The 21,619-nt window shown below is 35.3% G+C and overlaps 1 protein-coding gene across 1 annotated transcript; it reads left to right on the top strand.

Moving 5' to 3' along the window:
• Positions 1–8,431: 8,431 nt before the first annotated feature.
• On the top strand, positions 8,432–20,701 carry LOC102950746 (protein LEG1 homolog). The gene is made up of 6 exons (XM_042985350.1): positions 8,432–8,732; positions 12,973–13,059; positions 14,251–14,435; positions 15,349–15,449; positions 17,128–17,366; positions 20,601–20,701. The coding sequence occupies exons 1-6, from the start codon at positions 8,432–8,434 to the stop codon at positions 20,699–20,701; spliced, it is 1,014 nt and encodes a 337-aa protein (XP_042841284.1).
• Positions 20,702–21,619: the final 918 nt, after the last annotated feature.

The raw sequence follows: 21,619 nt of genomic DNA, 5'->3' as shown, positions 1-21,619 counted from the left end.
GGAGATTTTTGATTACTGATTCAATTTCTTTGCTGCTCATTGGTCTGTTCAATTTTTTTATTATTTCTTCCTGTTTCCATTTTGGTAGTTTGTGAGTTTTTAGGAATTTGTCTATTTCTTCCAAATTGCCCAGTTTGTTGACAAATAATTTATCATAGTATTCTTTTATAACTCCTTGTATTTCTATGGTGTTGGTTGTGATCTCTCCTCTTTCATTCATGATTTGATTTATTTGAGTCCTTTCTATTTTATTTTTGATAAGTCTGGCCAAGAGCTTATCAATTTTGTTAATTCTTTCAAAGAACCAGCTCTTAGTTTCATTTGTCTGTTCTACTGTTTTGTTGTTGTTGTTGTTTCTATATCATTTATTTCTGCTCTGATCTTTATTATTTCCCCTTTTTCTTCTGGATTTAGGTTTTATTTTCTGTTCCTTTTCTAGCTCCTTTAGGTGTAAGAATAGGTTGTGTATTTGGGACCTTTTTTGCTTCTTGAGATAGGCCTGAAACGCAATATACTTCCCTCTTGGGACTGCCTTTGCTGCATTCCAAAGGGTTTGGACTGTCGTGTTTTCATTTTCATTTGTTTCCATGTATTTTTTCTTTCTTCTTTAATTTCCTTGTTAACTCGTTTATTCTTTTTTCTTTTTAATTTTTAAAAAATGTTTATTTATCTTTGAGAGAGAGAGAGACAGGGGAGGGGCAGAAACGGAGGGAGACTCAGAATCTGAAGCAGACTCCAGGCTCTGACCTGTCAGTGCAGAGCCCTATGTGGGTCTCAAACTCACAAACTACCCGATCATGACCTGAAGTCAGACACTTAACTGACTGAGACACCCAGGCTCCCCAACCCATTCACTCTTTAGGAAGATGCTCCTTAATCTCCATGTATTTGAGGGTTTTCCAAAATTCTTCTTGTGGTTGACTTCAAGTTTCATAGTGTTGTAAATTTAAAATATGCATGATATGATCTCAATCTTTTTATACTTGTTGAGGGCTGATTTGTGACCCAGTATGTGATTGATTCTGGAGAATGTTCCATGTGCACTTAAAAAGAATGTGTATTGTGCTGCTTTAGGGTGATATGTTCTGAATATATCTGTTAGGTCCATCTGGTCCAGTGTGTCATTCAAAGCCATTGTTTCCTTGTTGATTTTCTGCTTAGATGATCTTTGCTGTAAGTGGGGTGTTAAATCCTCTACTATTATTATATTATTATCAATGAGTTTCTTTATGTTTTTTATTAATTAATTTATATATTTGGGTTCTTCTAAGTTGGGGGCATAAATGTTTACTATTATTAGATCTTAAATATTTATTTATTTTTATTTTTTAATGTTTATTTATTATTTTGAAAGACAAAAAGCACACAAATGGGGGAAGGGCAGAAAGAGAGAGGGAGACAGAGGATCCGAAGCAGGCTCTGCACTGACAGCACTGAGCCCGATGTAGAGCTTGAACTCACAAACCATGAGATCATGACCTGAGTCAAAGTCAGACACTCAACCAACTGAGCCACTCAGGTGCCCCTACAATTGTTAGATCTTCTTGATGGATAGGCTACTCAATTTAATATACTGCCCTTCTTCATCTCTTGTTACAGTCTTTGTTTTAAAATCTAGTTTGTTCAACATAAGTATGGCTACTCTGGCTTTCTTTTGACCTCCATTAGCATGACAGATGGTTTTCCATCACCTCATTTTCAATTTGCAGGTGTTTTTAGGTCTAAAATGAGTCTCTTGTAGGCAGCATATAGATGGATCTTGATTTTTTATTCATTCTGATACCCTATGTCTTATGATTGGAGCATTTAGTCCATTTACATCACAGTGATTACTGAAAGATACGAATTTAGTGCCACTGTGTTACCTGTAGAGTTGGTGCTTCTGGTGATGTTCTCTGTTCCTTTCTAGTCTTTGTTGCTTTTGGTCTTTTGTTTCTCCACTCACAGAGTCCCCCTTAAAATTTCTTGCATGTCTGGTTTTGTGGTCGTGAACTCCTTTAGCCTTTGCTCCTCTGGGAAACTCTTTATTTCTCCTTGTATTCTGAATGACAGCTTTGTTGGATAAAGAATTCTTGGCTGCATATTTTTCCCATTTAGCATGTTGACTATATCCTGCCACTTCTTTCTGTACTGCCACGCTTCTGTGGACAGATCTTTTGCAAACCTAACCTGTTTTCCCTTGCAGGTTAGGGACTTTTTTTCCCTTGTTGCTTTCAGGATTCTTTCCTTGTCTATTTTGTGAATTTGACTATGATATGCCTTGGCTGTGTTTGGCTTTTGTTGAATTTAATGAGAGTTCTCTATCCTTCTTGGATTTTAATGTCTGTGTCCTTCCCCAGATTAAGGAAGTTTTCAGCTATAATTTACTCAAATAAACCTTCTTCCCCTTTTTCTCTCTCTTCATCTTCTGGGACTCCTATGATACAAATCTTATTACATTTTAATAAGTCATTGAGTTCCCTAAATCTGTCTTTATGATCCATGACCTTTCTTTCCTTCTTCTTTTCAGCTTCATTATTTTTCATAATTTTATCTTCTATATTACTAATTTGCTTCTCTGCCTCATTCATCCTCATTTTATGGCCTCCATTTGGGTTTGCATCTCAGTTATAGCATTTTTAATTTTGGCCTGCCTAAATTTTAGTTCTTTAATCTCTGTAGAAAGAGATTCTCTGGTATCTTCTATGCTTTTTTCAAGCCCAGCTAGTATCCTTATAATCCTTGTTTTAAATTCTAGTTGAGATATCTTACTTAAGTGTATTGATTAAGTCCCTGACCATGAGTTCTATTTCCTGTTCATTTTTTGGGGTGAATTTCTTCATCTCGTCATTTTGTCCAGAAAAAAAAAGAAGAGAGAAAAACAAAACAAAACAAAAAAGAATAAAACAATAACAAGCAAAAAAACAAAACTAGATCCTGGGTGTATTTTGGTCTCCTTGTTAAAAAAAAACCTAGATGAAAAAAATAAAGTAAAAATAAATAAAATAAATTAAAATAAACAAAAAATAAGATATATATAAACATATATAAAAATAGAAAATAATGATAAATATTTTTAAAAAGAATTGAAAAAATGAAAAAACAATAATAAAAAATAAAGAATAAAAGTAAACAGGAAACTAGATCCTATTTCCCCTACAGTTGAACCTTTGTAGCACTCTTTGGTAGACTGGTTTATGCCGGTCATTTGGAATAGGGGCCTGCGGCGCTGATTCTCAGGCTAATGTTTTAGTGGAAATCCACCTCGAGGGCACAGGGGTCTGGACTTGGTGTAAGAGGCTCCAGTGTCCACTAGGTGGCACTGTTTTGCTCCCTGAAGGCTTTCAGTGCGGACAGGTGGGATTGATATGGTGGCGGTGACCCACTCACAGAATGGATAAACCAGAAGCTATGTAACTGACTACCAATCTTGTGTGAAAATGGGCTTGGAAGGGATAGAGAAAGGAATGAAATTTCGAGTGTAGCTTCTTACATTGTTTTGGCATTTAAAGTGTTAACAATTTAAATTATAAATAAAATAAAATGAATATAGATTAAAAATCAAAATTGAATCTTAACATAAACAAATGAACCTAGGGGTGCCTCTGTGGCTCAGTTGGTTAAACGTCCTATCTTACTCTCTGCCCAGGTCATGACCTCACAGGTTGTGAGTTCCAGCCCTTAGACTCTGCACTGACAGAGTGGAGCCTGCTTCTGTCTCCCTCTCTGCCCCTTTCCCATGCTCTCTCTCTTTTCCATAAATAAATAAATATTTTTTTTAAAAATGAACCTAGAAGCATATCAAAATGCTAACACCCACACATGCACACACAAACACACTTGCACACACCTCTAATGGAAGACTGGATCATTACAAGCAGGTTAATTACAGTTTATATTATCTTTATTCAGCTTTTACAACAGAGATATAACCAAAGTGAAGGGATCCTAGTTTTGTGCCTGGTGTCTGTGATGGAGTAAACCACTTCCTGTCCTGAAAGATTATGGTGATGTCTGTCCTTAAATAATTCTTTGGCTACTTCTGTTTCAGTGTTAGCATAAATCTCTATCACTAAGTCATACCTTTATACAAAACACTAACTTCAGGTAAATGAAAATATTTCAGCAGAATGAATTATATTGGATTTGACAAAAGTATGTGATTAAAAAATATTTATTAGATGCTTATTGATAGTTAACCAAGAAAAATATTGGCAGTTAAACAAACTTTCAGCTGACTTAATTGCCAGGTTATATTAAAATTCTGCATAAATAATAAGCAGTTAACAATTGGTAACCAAATTTTTCTAGGCTTATGTCTTTACCCAATACAAGGACCACAAACACATCAAGTTTCATTTTAAGAACTGTGAAACTGACATATACTCAGGAAAACGAATAACTGTGAAGGGCACTAAAAATGTTGAGACATGGCCATTCTGTGCAGAACAGTTAATTTAGAACTGAAAATTAAAAATTATTGAGTTCTTTCTTCTTTTACTGGCTTACTTACAATATATCCAGAATACATCCTCATTTACCAACAACAAGTGCAATCAAATACATCAAATGAAGTCCTGTTGTATACACAGCAATATGATGTGTCACGAAAGATTTATGGAAAAACAGAAATTTGAGCTGGTATCACACCTAGCTCCAATATATGGCTAAAACTCAACTGAGAACATACAAATATATTCTCCCTCCCACTGTGTATATATCACCTTGTTCTTACAACAATCTATTTTTAACTGTTTCTGGAGCACGTCTTACCAAAGTTGAACAAGTTACATGGAAAAGAGAAGCTATGTTTGTAAAATAAAGCTATACATGTAAATAAAAATAAAGTGATGAGTGTCTCCAAGGATTATTTCATGTATATATGTGTTTAATTGTGTGTTCCATTATTTCATGTATGTACAGTTTCTGACTGGAATCAAGATGTCTCTGAATCAGAAAACAGACCCTTCATTGCTCGTTGAACTCATGTATAAATTCCAACTCATATACCATCTCCTCTTTAAAAATCTTCTCTTATTTGATGACTCCAGTTCTATCTGAAACCTACAGATATCACTCCCTTTTCTGAACTTCTATAACTCTTTATTCATAATTTTCTCAAAACTTTCCCCTGAAAATAAATAATATCTGATTCCTTTAAAATGTTCATTCTCCATAATATATTGCACTTAGTTGATATTCAGTAAATATATAGTTAAAAAAATAAATGAAAAAATAAATGCCCCTCTTCCAGAAGAAATAAAATGTTTAAATTTTCCAGTTCATTTGGATTCATGAAGTCAAAGCTGTTTAAAACTCCATCCTGAGCTCTTAAGATCAGTAATACCAATATTGCCTAAAAGACTAAGATAATACTATTAAATATATCATAATTCTGACCTAATAAATTATGTGTAACCCTTCTTACTCCACTGTTAGGATTCTCGGATATTAAGATGTTTCCTCCTCCTTTGCAGTCTCCCAGCATTGCATATGCACTTAGTTCTCTTCCATGTAATAAAATATAAATTATAAGAACTCATCAATGGGACATCACTTAGCTGTATAAAAGAAGGGAATCTACCGTTTGTGACAACATAGAAAAACCTGGAGGACATCATACAAAGTGAAATAGACCAGACACAGGTAAGGCAAATATTGCATGATCTCACTTACATGTGAAATCTAAAAAAGTTGAACTCACATAAGCTCAGTAGGATGGTGGTTGCGAGGGACTAAAGACTGGGGGCTGTGGGGAGATACTGGTCAAAGTGCACAAACTCAGTTATAAGATGAATAAGTTCTGGGGATCTAATGTACAACATAGCAAGTATGGTGAATAGTACTGTATTTCATATTTGAAACTGCTAAGAGAGTAGAACTTAAGTATTCTCACAACACACACACACACACACACACACACACATGCACACACAAAGTGGTAACTATGTGAGGTAATGGAAGGGCTATTAGCTTGACTGTAGTAATCATTTTATTATGTATATACATCTCAAAGCATCACATTATGTATCTTAAATATATACAAATTTTGTCAATTATACATCAATAAAAATTGAAAAATGAAATTGAAGGTAAAGTTCATCTGTCACAAATCAAATTACTTTCTTTTTTCAGATTACCTTTTTACCAAAATCCTTTGTTGAACATCTGTTGGGGAAAGACATCAAAAAGATGCCAGTTGACCCATGAGCTGGATCCTGGTCTTCAGAGGCTCCTCCCCGCCCCCCCCCCACCTCTGTCCTTGGAATGTGGGTTCTGCTTGTCTTTCCTATCCCTATCCCTACCTATCTGAAACCTAAAGGGATAGGGATGCGGTGTTGAAAACACCTACATGGTATATGTGACTAAATACAGTTAAGGCCTTTTTAGAAACTTTTAAGATTTGGCAGACAGACGCAGGATACATTCATCTTGCTGCTGTCCAAAACAAGCCTCCTATGTACGCTTCCTTTATTTAGGAAGGCTGCCATCTACCAACCTGGAGTGGTCTGCCTCTTTCTTCGGTCTTTCCCTGCCCTCCTCATATGTTTCAGGTGACATCTAGGAAGCTCCTGAGAGGGTTGTGAACCAACAACATCTCAAAGACAGGCATCTTTGTACTTTGTTCACCACGACAGGCCAGGGCTGATACAGCACCTACAATAAAAGTTACTGCTCAATAAACGCCTTTCAACTTAGGTGTGTGGCTTAGGAATGGTTTTCTAATAAAAAAAAGGTTCTTATAAACTGATCTGTTATCAGTTCAATTCAGGATATCAAGGGATCCAACTGCTCTTCCGGGACACTGTGTTGCTTCCTACCTGAGAGTTAGGGAAGCAGAAAGTGGCAGGTTGGTTAGACTGGAGGTGATGGCTGGAGCTGTTGGAGAAGATTTTTTTCCTCGTTGGTGCTTCATTTGTGTCTTTCTCAGTGTCTAGAAAGTGCTCTGGCTCAGATGCTCTTTATTTCTACTCCCTCACATGGTACAGTGGTTTCTACTCCAGAGTCATGGCTTTACCACCTCTACTCAGCATCCCTTTTTCATATGGGACTGAGAAAGTTGGTGATTTGGGTCCCTGTATCCAAGAGAGCTTTGAAGAGTTCAATCTCTCCCTGCCTTTGGAGTTCTTCAGCATATGTAGGGCCCTCCAGTCTATTAGGGATGGGGAGACTTTGGCCTCACCTCTAATCCTTGGAGCAGCTGAGTTCAGGGCAAAGAGGAAGCCTGCGATTGGTGGCATGCAAAGAATGTGTCTCCAAACCAGTCAGAAGACATATTACCCTCAAGGTGGAGCAGAATAACACACGTATAGTTTTCAGCTCACTTAAAGCGCTCCATCAGCTTTTTGAGCTACTTAACCTGTTTCCTTATCTGGAAAGAAAGTGTAACCAAAACAAAAACAACAGCAATAACAACAGACTTAGCACACAGGTCTGTGCAACCAGAAGTGCAGCAGAGTTTCTACATTTTGGGTCGCCTTTGGCCAGTGAACGGTAAGAGCAAATGCTTAATTCCATCCCTCAAGGCCAGGGGCTTTTTCATAGGAGTGTTCCTCCTTAGTCCCAAGAAAACATTAAGCACCCACACCCTTAGTGGAAGCAAACTGATAGTCTCTCCTTGTATTTACTTTCCTCCTTTCTTTTTTTTTTTTCTCCCTCTTTTTCTTTTACTCTGTAACCACAAAGCAACTGCCTGCACACAAGTTTTTGGCTCAGATCCTGGTAACATGGAATTTGGGTTGATATGTCTGACATACAAGTCTGGACTTGCACTTGAACTAAAATTTCAAAGAAATTTGGTAAAGTCCCAAATATCACTAAAATGTCTTACAAATTGTATCTAAAATTGTTTATTTAACTGTTTATTTATGTGGCTGAAATCCCACTAACTAGAGATAAAATTGGATAAACAGCCGTTCTTTAAAACTGAAATAACTCTAGAGGCGCTTAGGTGGCTCAATCAGTTGAGCAGCTGACTTGATTTCGTCTCAGGTTATGATCCCAGAGTCATGGGATAGAGCTCTGCATTGGGCTCCACAGTGAGCACGGAGCCTGCTTAAGATTCTTTTTCTCTTTTGCCCCTCTCCCCCACCCACACACTCTCTCTAAAAAATAAAAAATTAAAAAAAAAATCAAGTAACTCTGGGGAAGACATACAATTTATTATTATAATTAATATGAGAGACAGAAGATAGAGACAAAAATAAATTTAGGATGAAACCCAGTCTTACTAAAAATTCTAGAGACTGATACATACTCAACAATTTTTGAGATGATTAACAAGGGAGGTAGCCTACTATCTTTGGTAAGGCATTTGTTTACCTCCACCTTCTCATTACCAAGAAAGGCAGTGGAAGGTGTTGATTAGATGAGGTGCAGAAAAACAACGTAGCTTCCTCCTCCATTTCCCAACAAAGGTCCTGTCATAATCTCAATCTCTGGGCTAAACACCATGGCTTTCGGTCTTTCCTGGCCCTATCTAATCATTGGTTGTATTTTTGCTTCTTTAGCAAGAGCATCCGATATCGCAGATGTATATCCCCCTCTGTGGAAAGAGAGTCCTGGTCAGTTCAGTGACTATAAGATAGAAAATGGAAAGTATATCATTAACTTCTGGCATTATCCTGAGAGATTGGGGACGTATAAAATCCTACTGAACAAGACAGCCAAATATTTTGCAAAATTTTCACCAGAAAATGAACAAAATATTTTATGGGGATTGCCTGTACATCATGGATGGCAATATCAGACAGGTAAGAATGTCTCTTTTTCATTACAATGACTACATTACAATGACCTTTGATTTAAGTGTGAATTAATTAGGAAGTAGTACCTTGTACATTTAGCACCATCTTTGTGAAAATTGATTTTTTTCTCTTTCCTTTCTATTCCTTTTCCAGCCATTTGCGTTCTTGCCCAATCTCTATCAACTATGTATGGAATGTCCCCTACATGCATGGTTTTTGCTAGCCAGAAATGTCCAAAAGAATTGTGTACAATGATGAAATGTTTCTATTTGCACTGTTCTCTATGAAAGCAGCAGCTCTTATATTCTTATATGAAGCTACTAAGCACTTGAAATGGCTAATGCTTCTGAAGAACTGAATTCTTGATTTTGTTTAATTTTAATTAATTTAACTTGAAGAGCTACAAGTGGCTAGTGATTACCACACTCACCAAAGCACAGCATATTAGGCTTAGTTCAGTCAATATCAATAAATATTAATTGATGGGCTACTGGGACCAAGCCTAGTTCTAAGCACTGAAGAGTACATCCAACAACAAAACAGCTAAGGTGATATGCATTAACTACACATGGGTGTACAAGATTAATTTGCATTATCTCTAGTTCTAAATATGATTAGACTATAGTCATAGAGATTGGAGTGACAAAAGAGAAAAAACAAAACCTCTGTAGGAAAACCTGAAAATAGCATCTCTACTGAGGAATAAACATAGATATTTGTTTTGGAACAAAAATATCATAAGCCCCAAGCCATCTTGTTCAATGGGAAGAGACCTTCACTATCAACTTCCAGAAAACACTATTGGAAGAAAGGAATCAGTGAGAAGATGGGTGGCATTATAGAAAAGACAGAGAAAGAGACTGCAACGTCTGATCTGTGATGACATTCCAAGTTCGCTGGGAGAATCTCCTGACATCCAGTATAATTCCCATTCTTGGGCTGCTCTTGGCATGGAAAAGAAGAATATATGAACTCCTGAGACATGGTTCTGGAGAAGCAAAAGCATAAGATCCTCCGTAAACAATAATCAACTCCCCCAAGGGGTGCACACACTTACTCCTACAAAAATTTTCAGCTCTGGGCCCAGTAATGAACAAACAGTAAAGTAAAATATTGGATAAGGTATTTTCAAAATATCATTTTCATTCATGAATACAATACATGGGATTCTACTGTTTTTTAAGGGCTGATTTATGTATTTAATTGAGTTGAATTCTATGATACGACTAGAGAAAACCAAAACAGAATTATAAATTATGAAACAGCCCATAAAAATATTTCACCCACAGTATGCTAAGTCTCAAAGACATGATAAGGACTGTAAGTACAAGAGTAGCTCAGGACAGACAGTGACAACCATGGGCTGAGAATATCATGGGAAGAAATGAGGACCAAAGAGCTTGATGGAGGCATTTCGAGAATATAACTGCTGGTATACTAATTACAAAGATGACATTGATAGCAGGTTTTACTGGAAGAAGACAACCACATAGGCAGAAGAACTGGGATGTGAAAGAGTAGTGGGTGGTTTATTTGAGAAGATGAACCAAGGTTAGTGAAAGAGATGTCTTTAAGTCAGACTGGGGAATTTTAATTGGGCTCTTAAGCAATATGGATTAGTTTAGTAACAAGAGCCTAATGCTTTCACAATACTTGAATACGTTAAATGTTTGCTTCTAGATTGCTTAGCACGTGTTTTTTTTTAAATATAGTTTTATTAATATGTAATAAACATAGAACAAACAGCATATGTAAAATGTATTTTTTGGTAAGTTTGGTATAGGTATATAGCTTTGAGCCCATCACCACAGATAATGACCATATGTATCATTCCAAAAATGTTCTTTTCCCTTTTGTATTCTCATCTTCAGGAACTTCTCTTTACCCAGGCTCTCCCAGCCTTCCCCATTCCTCCAACTACTCATCCCCCCACTCCCAAACTTCACCAGTAACCACTGATGTGCTTTCCATCATTACAGATTAGATAGCATTATCTAGAATTTTCATATAGACAGTTGGGTGCTCTTTTTTTGGTCTGGTTTATTTCAATTGTCATGATTATTTTGAAATTCATCTGTCTAGTTTCATATGTCAGCATTCATTCATTTTTATTGGTTAGCTGAAATTTTAATCAGAATAATGTTTGAATTGGGGAGAGAACACTGGAAGTCTGAGGGAGGATAAAGAAGTGACGAAGCGTCACTTAAATGAAAAAAAGGAAGACTGGCACATATACGAGAAATTGACAGTAGATATCATTGCCTTCCCTTGAAGGAGTTACAACATGGTTAAGAAGGAGAGTTAGAAATGATCCAACCATAGAACAAGAAAGAGTTGAATCGTAAGATGTTAGATAAAAGTGCATGTCGTGAGCTGGAATCATCTGGGAATAGAGTAAGATTTGAAGTGAATCTTGAGAAAAGGGTACAATGTTGATGGGCTTTTAAAATAGTAATCCAGGGACAAAGAACTAGAAAGAACAAAAGGGCAAGAATTAGTGGAATTAGTTTTGTATACATGAGAAAAATAGAGAAAGAGGAAAATGTTGAGAGTATAGGAGATACATAATGTATGCTACAGAAATAAATCTAGTTGGAAAATACAGTTTGCTATATTTTCCAAAATTTTGAATTTGAATAGTAATAAATACAACATAAATTTTGTTCTGGAAGAAGTGGGTATGATGGAAAACAATGTTTGGTCAAGGTTATGGAGGATGAGGTATTTCTTGCCATGGAAAGGCAAGAAAAAAATTTCTTCAGAAGATAAAACATCTGGAAGCAGGCACAGCTTGGCTGTAAAGAAAGAGAAAGTACTGAAGATGTCCAGAAGAGTCCTGAAACTCCTCTGACAAAGAACAGAAGATTCATGAGGCAATCTTCCTTGACAATCAAGATTAGGGGTTCAGTCTCAGGTATGCTCTCAGGTATCTCAGTTGGAAGTGACTTGGAATCACCAATAAAGCAGTTTTGTGGAGATTTGGCAAAAATGGAACTGGAGCACAGTTTCGTATATAGAGTAGACGACACAGAAGTCAGCAACATAAGGAAATCCTCAGATTAGCTTCATGGGCAACCATCCTCTGAGACTGAGTGGTCTTAAAAGGACAGAGAGTCTTGGAAGCAGATTTAAAATAACTCCCAACTGACACAAAACCTAAGAACCAGGAGAGGTATGTTTCACATACTTGAATATTATTCTAGTTCAAAAGAAGATTAACAATTTTGGGAAATTTCCATGAATGAGCAGAACCACTCAAACCTTTCCTTTTGCCCATTGAAAGTTCATCTGGTCAAGAAGAACTAGAGAAAAGAGAAAGTTAGCAGGAGTAAAGAGAATAAGCCAGTGTGAAAATGGTTGAAACAGGGACAGAGACGGGCATTGAGTCAGAGACAGCTTCAGGGATATGCAAGTATATGCAGAAGGTAAAAAATATCAAGTGTGAAAAAAACCAGAAAGGCATGTTTTGAAAGTCGGAGGTAAGAGAGGATGACAAAAAGATAAAAATAGAATAATTGCTAATATTTATGGAAACACATATTCTCTGAGCTGGGCACTTTTTTAAAGTTTATTTATTTTGAGGGAGAGCACAGCAAGTCAGAGGCAGAGGGAGAAAGAGAGAGAGGGAATCCCAAGCAGGCTCTGCACTGTCAGTACAGAGTCTGACCCGGGGCTTGAACTCATGACTGTGAGATCACAATCTGAGCCGAAATCTAGAGTCAGACGTTCAACAGACTGATCCACCCAAATGCCCCTGAACTGAGCACTTTTTAAGTCCTTCATTTAAAAACCCCAGACTTCTAGGAGGTAATTATTGTTATTCTAATATATACACGAGAAAATTGAGGCTTGCAGAAGTTACTTACCCAGGTCAAATAGTCAGTAAGCAATGAAAAAAGATTTGGTTTTCAGCAAATGAGTCCAGATCTTGCTTACTATACAGGAATATTCACTCCCTAATATCAAAGATGCAGAGTAGTTAGTAAAGGGAAAAAACACAGACTACAGAAGTTAAAAAAACATAAGGCCTGTGAGAGAAAGTAGATCATTGTAGGGATGTTAAGGAAAAGGAAAAAATATGCATGGGAGATAGGAAGCAGAAAGTCATGAAGTGAAGGAAAGACAATGTGATAGGAAAGCTGACACAATTCTTTATTCCTGTAAACATGGTGTGTCTAGTTAGCGTTTGTCTCTACAGCTAGGAGGGGGTCTTGGTAAAACCAACTCTGGATTTTGTCTCTTTTAGGCAGATTAGCCGATCCCACGGAAAGTACGGACTGTGGCCATAAGTCTGGGGATCATCTGTGCATCTCTGTGGACAGTTGGTGGGCTGGTGAGTTCAGTGTGACCGTCAAACCTCAAATAGATGACCTTTCCATAAAAAATCAGTTCAACTTAAGATCCCAGTCAGAGAAGCAAAACCAAACCCAGAATCATTGTTTTTATAAAATGAAACAAAACAAAGTCTGTTTGGCTCAAATGTGGATGTCTTGAAATGGGTTTTGAGATAGATATATTTTTAATTTACTGATTAATTTATTTAATTATAAAAATATCAGGGAGACCAGAAACCTCAAAGTTTGATTGAAACATATAAGGCGGGAGCAAAATTTGTGTTATATTATAAAATAAAAACTTGTTAACAAGGGAAATATCTAGATAAATATTATTGTATTTTAAAGCTATGTCAGATTTTCAGCTTTAGAATAAAAACTTAGAAAAGTATAGAATTCTGTTACTAATTTTTAAATTTTTCACTTACTGTACCTTGGAATTAATTAGTATTTTAAATTCCAGTGCAATTATTATCCATGATTTAAAATAACAAATGTACGGGGCGCCTGGGTGGCTCAGTCAGTTAAGCTTCCGACTTCAGCTCAGGTCATGATCTCGCGGTCTGTGAGTTCGAGCCCCACGTCGAGCTCTGTGCTGACAACTCAGAAACCGGAGCCTGCTTCAGATTCTGTGTCTCCCTCTCTCTCTGCTCCTCCCCCACTCTGTGTGTGTGTGTGTGTAAAATAAAATAATAAAATAAAATATTAAATGTACAACATAAATCTATTTTGCTTTATGAGAGCAGGGTTTTTAAGAGAAGCATATTCAAGTTGTATATAACACTAAGGAAAATGTCTCTTTTTTTGATGTTTACTTATTTATTTTGAGAGAGAGAGAGAGAGAGAGAGAGAGAGAGAGAGAATGAGCAGGGGAGGGGCAGAGAAAGAGAGAGAGATAATCCAAAGCAGGTTCCCTGCTATCAGCACAGAGTCCTATGTGGGGCCTGAACTCATGAACTGTTAGATCATGACCTGAGCCAAAATCAAGAGTTGGATGCTTAACTCACTGAGTCACCCAGGTGTCCCAACATTAAGGGAAATTTCTGATAATATTCCCAAAGTTCCCAAAATTACTGCTTAAGCTTTACCACATTTCTAGATATGTGGGTGTACTTTTATGAGAGACTTCTTTACTTCAAAAACAACTTCTTTTATATATTAACAATATTAATAAATGTTTGTTTATACAGATCTTAATTATTATCTCTCTGCAATGCCCTTCCTTGCTGCGGTTGATTCTGGTATAATGGGGATACCATCAGACAAAGTCACCTTTCTGCCACCGCCCAAGGATCAGATGAATTTTTGTTACAATGTTTCTAGCTGTCATTCATCCTTTCCAGAAGCAATGAAAAAGTGGAATGAATTTTACCAGGTTTTGTGTGTGTGTTTGTGGGCGTGTGTTTGTGCTTTAATTAATACTTTTCAAGGCTAGCCAGATAATTTTTGAATAGCACTTCATGTAGATTTTTTATGCATTGCACAATGCAGTCCTAAGGAATAAAGTTCCTAATGTGAAAATATTATGGTGACAGCAATATTAGTATGAGTGGATTGCTGCATGACATCATACCTCAATAGCATCCTCACTGCCAATAAGGTATCAAGACTGCCCTATCTACTCTTCTCATACTAAAGTTATATACACACAGGTGAACCCAGAGAAATTATGGCTTAACAGTGCATGAAGTATCCTAGCTCATCACAATTTCAGGACAACTGAGCAATAACTGATATACAAATGCAATTGTGGGATAGGTTGTGGTGAATTTGATCAGCTTATTTCAACTCTCTTGATAAGCAAATCACATATGACTTGATTAAAATGAGCATTTGACACTCAGAAGCAAATATTGATGTCCAAAGCAAAGTGTCATGGGTGAAAGAGTAAATGACTAAAGATTGGGTTTCCCTTTAGAGAACTTCTTCATTATATTGCATAAGATTAGCTTTGACACTTTGTGGACAGTTTGTTGCATGGCAAGAAAAAAACAAATGTACAAAATACTAAAGATCTGGTTCTGAACAGTGTAAAATCCTGAACATTTCTGAAACACATGGTTTATTCTTTTCATATGATTTCAGTATCACTGGTAATTAACTGATATTGAGCTCTTCAGGAAGTGTTAAGCATTACATCTTTCTTTCATACCTTAACTCTTAGAAAAAAATGTTCTCCCCTTATTTAGAATGTTGAAAAATTATATTTGTAAATAGAACGGATTTTCAAGAAGAGAGATTGTTATAATTGCCCACATATCAATAACTTGTTTTTTTTTCCTGGATAGCACGTAAAGTCACATTCTAGTAGCTTTGATGACCTGTTGGAGTACTTATGGGCTGCACATGTCTCATCTTTGGAGATTGCTCGTAAAAACTTTCACAATAGGTAAGAGTGGATCTAGAGTTATTTTGTTTCAATATGGTAATAATCTTTCCATCTTACACTGTCTTTTTCACTGAAGTCTTTGAAGAGCACTCTTTTCATCTTGAGGTAAGTTATTAGGAGATGCAGAGTTCAGAAACGGGTAGATTTGTAGGCACTTAAGTGAGTTGAGTCATCAGTATAGGAGGGTTATGCAGGTGAGACAGCTGTCATTTGTCATTAGAGAAATGTTTATGCCGGGAGTCCATTCCTTGTTGACTGACTTTTAGAAATGAAGAGATGTCACTTATTGGATACTTGCAAAACCTGTTCACCGAAGGGAGTGTTTGTTGATGGATTGAAGTCAGTCTAAAAATGGTTTGGTGTCTACTTGTTAGTATGTCTACAGATCATTTGTCTTTTTCAGGACCAACAAGCATTTCTGGGAGCTCACAACTATTAATAGAACTGAGAGCATACCCAGGCAAGAACTGAGAGAACCCTAATATCTTGCCTCTGGCTACCTTGAGGCCCTGACCAAATAGGAAGTAAAGGCTTAGCATTGAAGATATACCCCAACACATGCACAGGGCTCCTCAGCAAAGAGTGGAAGATTTATTGGTTCAAGGAACTTAAGGGAACATTTAATTAATCATTAGCTGACCATGATGCTTATGAGCAGGGACCTCAGTGATGACTCACTACAAAGAACACAGAATGAACAACAGAATCTGTCCATGCAAAACAGTAAACAACAATGACAAGAAAACCAAATAACAAAAAACCCTGGTGAGGGTGGGAATCTGATTTTTAGAGTGTCTACTTTATAGTGTGTGAACTGTCCAGTGTTTAAAAAAAAAAAGAGACAGATGTGCAAACAATCAGGAAAAGTATTGCATGCATGCCCCCCTCCCCTTACACAGAGATAATCAGTCAATAGGAATTGTTCCTCTGGGGTCTCAGAGGACAAAATGTACAAATTGCCAGTTATACACAGCTCATGGGGATGTAATAATATACAGCATAGTCATTATAGTTAATATGTTGCTTATTTGAAAGTTGCTAAGGAGTGGAACTTAATAGTTTTCACCACAAGAAAAAAATTGGTAACTTTGCATGGTAACAAATGTTAACTAGACTTCCTGTGGTGATCATTTCACAATAGACACATATATCAAGTCATTACATTGTATACCTGAAAAACAGAAAGAAAAGTTGGCTTTCTAGGATCATCAGAAAAAAAAAAAAAAAATACCAAGCTCCTTAAAAAGCAAAAAAAAAAAAAAAAAAAAATCTGTTACTTCATTTTTAGTGGTTACCTGAAATGAACATTGTGTTAAGAGATGTCTAAATTCAGCAGAAATTTTGCTAATTTTCTTTTATTTTTATCTTTATATTTTAAAATAATGAAACTTGGTCACATATCAGAATTTATGTAAGTAATGTAAATGCTTCACGAAAAGGGAAACATGTGATTAAAAACACATATGTTCTGAGATGGTAATATTCAAATTAAAAATTTTAATAACATCTTTTCAAGTGTTCAAGTGTAGGAGCTAACATCAACATCAAGTTTCTTTACTCCATATTCTAAAAAGTTCAAAAATGTCATTTTGAACACGTTATCTGTTTTGAAAATTGAGTTGGCAAAATTCTGGGTAGACTAACTGTAAATGTATACTTTCCCCCACTTCTCTGTTAGATTAAAATACTATCCTAAACAAGAAGCTGATTTTGAAAGAAGCTGGGCTTTATTTGTGGATTATTTAGCTCCACCACTCTTTCCTACAACCTTAATTAGAACATATGAATTCCAGAAGGAGCTGCCAAAACGCATGCTTATGAATGAGGATAGAGCCCCCTTCATCCATGACTTTAGTGGCTTTCAGAACACAGTCCTGTTTGCTCTAAGTGTTCTCCACAAAGTACATAAGTACACAGGTAAGAGACACAGAGACCTTTTTATTTGTAAGTTCTATACATTGTGTTGATTTCATAGGTAATGAAAGACGATCGAATCATAAATTACTACAACAGACTGTCTAAAGAAGGAAATGTTGACTTTTTAAGATATGTTTCAAAGTTTTAACAATAATCCTTGTGGGTTTGTGAGTGGCTTCATTTAGTGAGTACATATTACTTAACTTACTTATTTAGTAGGGCCCTTAGTTATTTAACACCTCTTCTCCTCTGGGGCCTTTCAACAAAGCAGATCAATATCACCACATGTTACTTTGGCAAGGAGATAATGGAAATCCCTATTTCTTTCTTGGACAAATTTTGCTATTTAATTTTATTTTGTTTTTAAACAAAAAAGATAATAAACATAATAATGACGCTTGCTATAACTAAAAAAACCCTGAAATAAATTGTGTTATATGGACTTTCCCCATCCAATACTATGATTATAGACATCAAGGAAAAAATTTGACCCCCCTCCCAAATTCTGGTTTTGAAAGAGGTATATTTCTCCAAAATTTCAAAATCTTAGGTTTACTAAGTAGAAAACACAGATGAAATTACATAAATTTGTAAATGTGAAAATTACTATGTCATTCACTTTCCCAAATACTATTTATCCTTGTTCTCCTGAGGGGAAAAAAAATGTGTGTGTGTATGTGCATGTGTTTAATTCATATTCCCTAAAGAAGAATTCAGAAATAAGATATGATTCAAAATAAAAATGAATGCATTGTATTTTAAAAGTAAAACTTGTTTATGTATTACCAAGGGTAACATTGCTGTTTTAATAAATAAACCTTCAGATTGTAATGGCAAAACTCAAAGGATTCTATTTCTGTCTCACATGATGATTTGAGATACTCAATTGGTAAGAGGCTTTCTTCCATGGTAATTAAGAGATCTAGGATCTTTCCAACTTCGTCTCCATCAACATTCACTGCTTCATCACTGTATCCTCCCTATAAAGTAATTCAAAGGAATTAAGGGCTTAAGGGGCTCCTCTTTGAAAAGCCTACTAGAAGTGACAAACTTAACTATATCTCACATACCTTTGGTAAGAATAGTCATACAGCTCAACTAGATGAGGGGTAGGAGGGACTTGGGAAAATTAACTCTTGTCTGAACCCCACTGTTAGGAGAATCATAAAAATGTATTGATTACCACACTGTCAGATATGGAAAGTACAATCTAGTCTTAGATGATATGAACAAACTCTATTGGCCTAGTATACAGAGGGACTGAATAGATAGAATTGATTACATTTAAAGATTGTATACAACAGATGTTTAGATTTTTGTAAGTTCCAGTTGTATTAAAATTAGCTTGGATTTGTTAAGGAATTTTGAATTTACTCTATAGGCTACAATAAAAAGAAAAAAAAAGACAAATTGGAATGTAGTTAAGCTAGCTATCATGTTTCCTGTATACTAATTGTATGCATCCACTCATACTCAGAATTCAAAAATTGTGCTTAAAGCCTTGGCAGATATTTTTAACTAATCTGAGTTATAGAAAAAAAATAGGATACCATTACTAAATACTTTTCTCCATTTCTTAATAATATTTCATTTTTATGACTATAATTTCTTTTATACTTATTTTAAAAATATATTCAATATATGCCTCTTATTAAAAATTAAAACACTACAGAAAGTTATTAAATACACATAAAACTTACCTTCTATCCATCCTCTTTCCTTAATTCCTTACCTTAATTCCTTGTCTGATATATATTTTTTAACTTTTGGTCCTATTCCTACAAAAAATATTTGTATGAACTAGTGACTATAAATAAATAAATAAATAAATAAATAAATAAATAAAAATAATAGATGGAACTGGAGAGTGTTATGCTAAGTGAAATAAGTCATACAGAGAAAGACAGATACCATACATTTTCACTCTTATGTGGATCCTGAGAAATTTAACAGAAGATCATGGGGGGAGGGGAAGGAAAAAAAAAAAAAGATTAGAGAGGGAGGGAGCCAAAACATAAGAGACTCTTAAAAACTGAGGACAAACTGAGGATTGATGAGGGGTGGGGGAGGGTGGGTGATGGGTATTAGGGAGGGCACCTGTTGGGATGAGCACTGGGTGTTGTATGGAAACCAATTTGACAATAAATTTCATATATTGAAAAAATAAATAAATTCCAGTTAGTTAACATACAGTGTTGTATTAGTGTCATGTGTAAAATGTAGTGATTCAATACCTCCATGCAACACCTGGTGCTCATTATGACAGGTGCACTCCTTAGTCCTCATCACCTATTTCACCCATTCCCCCACCCACCTCCCCTTTGGTAACCATCAGTTGTTCTCTATAGTTAAGAGTCTGTTTCTTCATAAGAGACTCCTAAAAACTGAGAATGAACTGAGGGTTGATGGGGGGTGGGTGATGGGCATTGAGGAGGGCACCTGTTGGGATGAGCACTGGGTGCTGTATGGAAACCAGTTTGACAATAAATTTCATATTTAAAAAATAAATAAATAAAAATAAAATATACATAAATAAATAAATAAATAAAATAAGTCAATAATTTGACTAAAAACTGTGCTGTTTGCTTAAAAGAGGTTATACATATGGCACAGTTCTGTCCTATTAATTTCTCACTAGCCATATACACTTGAGAAATTAGCAAGTCAGCAAATATTGACACATTATTCTGTAAGTAATATATAACTTTTCATTGAATGGATTTATATGCTTTTTAGTTTTAGGTAATGTAAAAGCAGCATTGAGTGTGTACTATTATTAGCTTAACTTGTTGGGATGGTGACAGATTAAATTACTAGAAATGAATTCATGGATCAGGTATTGCCAAGTGGCAATTAAAAAGTATAGTATAGATTACATTCTTGTCAAAACAAAAACAGAAACAACACAAATTGTTTTTTTAGAGTTATGTTTCTGCATAGGCACTGAAAATGAGTATTAGCAAACTTACTAATTTTCAAGAGTCTGATTTTTTATGGATTTTCATTTCTTTAATCATTGCTGTATCCATTGTTCTCTTTAGTTACTTATGTATCTTAGATGTTTGAATATGAGGGCATAACATAATTTTAAAAAGCAAAATATTGTTTTATTAAAAAATGCATATGAAAACATGCTACTTTCATACTAATTGAATTTTGTTTTAGATAATTTCAACATTTGGGATTAAAATTAAATTTTACCTAAAACTCCTAAATATCTTTACTATTTTCTAGGTACATTATCTTTTGTTTTATGGAAAACTTTAATGAAGTCAACAGTTGCAAGGAAACTGTTTCTAGAGATTTTGGAATTCATCCTTCATTCTTTCAATTAAATGCTTCTGGAAATGTGTATAAAATAAAAATCCACGATGATAATTTCTCGAGGAACAGTATTCTCAAGATTAGTCCTTGCATGTTTGCATAATTTTGTCATTGTGTATATCTTAAAGTTTGAGTTAATATATTGCCATTAATTTCCTTAATTTAAATTAGTATCAATAATGAAAATGTTTACTTTTTAATGTAGATTCAGTTGAATAACTGACAAATGCTGATAAATTAATAAAGTTCATAAAACCTGATTAGAATTTTGGATTTTATTCAATCCAAATTAATTTTATGTATTTGGAGGAATATATTTTTATGATCAATAGTCAAGAGGCAGAAGATTTACAATAAAATTTGGATGATGACTATGGATTTTTAAAACATTTAAAAATGAACTATTAGTTTAGGATGTATCATTTGATCCATCGTGTCTTTGGAGTTCTCTGAAAGTTAGAAAAATTATGTTCTGAACATTTCTTTCTTTCTTTCTTTCTTTTTTTTTTTTTTTTTAGCTCATACTTATTATGGAGTACATCAGGGTCACAGGGGGCAAAATTTCTTTCCTTTAAGAAGAGACAATGTGCACTGACAGGAAGGCAGTCCTCCCTCCTGCTTGCCCCCTTGGTGACTTTCCTTCCACAGCTTGTATGAAGTTTGCTGACAGGTTTTACAGAGGCTCGCAACCACAGTATTCCAAACTATTTGGGGAAAAAAATGAATAAATTGAGTCAAAAGGTAGATAGTATGGTAAAATAACACAGGCACTGATATCAGAAAGATCTGAGTTTACATGTAAGCTCTGCCATTTTCTAACCAATGTCAGCTGGTCAATCGTAAACAATTTATCAAATTCCCCTGTACCTCAATATACTTACTGAAAAAATGAAAATGATGGGGAAAAATGGAAATAATTGAAGAGTACA

This window comes from Panthera tigris, chromosome B2 (assembly GCF_018350195.1).
Source record: "Panthera tigris isolate Pti1 chromosome B2, P.tigris_Pti1_mat1.1, whole genome shotgun sequence".
Lineage (NCBI taxonomy): Eukaryota > Metazoa > Chordata > Mammalia > Carnivora > Felidae > Panthera > Panthera tigris.
Note: the sequence above shows the minus strand (reverse complement) of the source record. Positions and strands in the feature narration are given on the sequence as shown.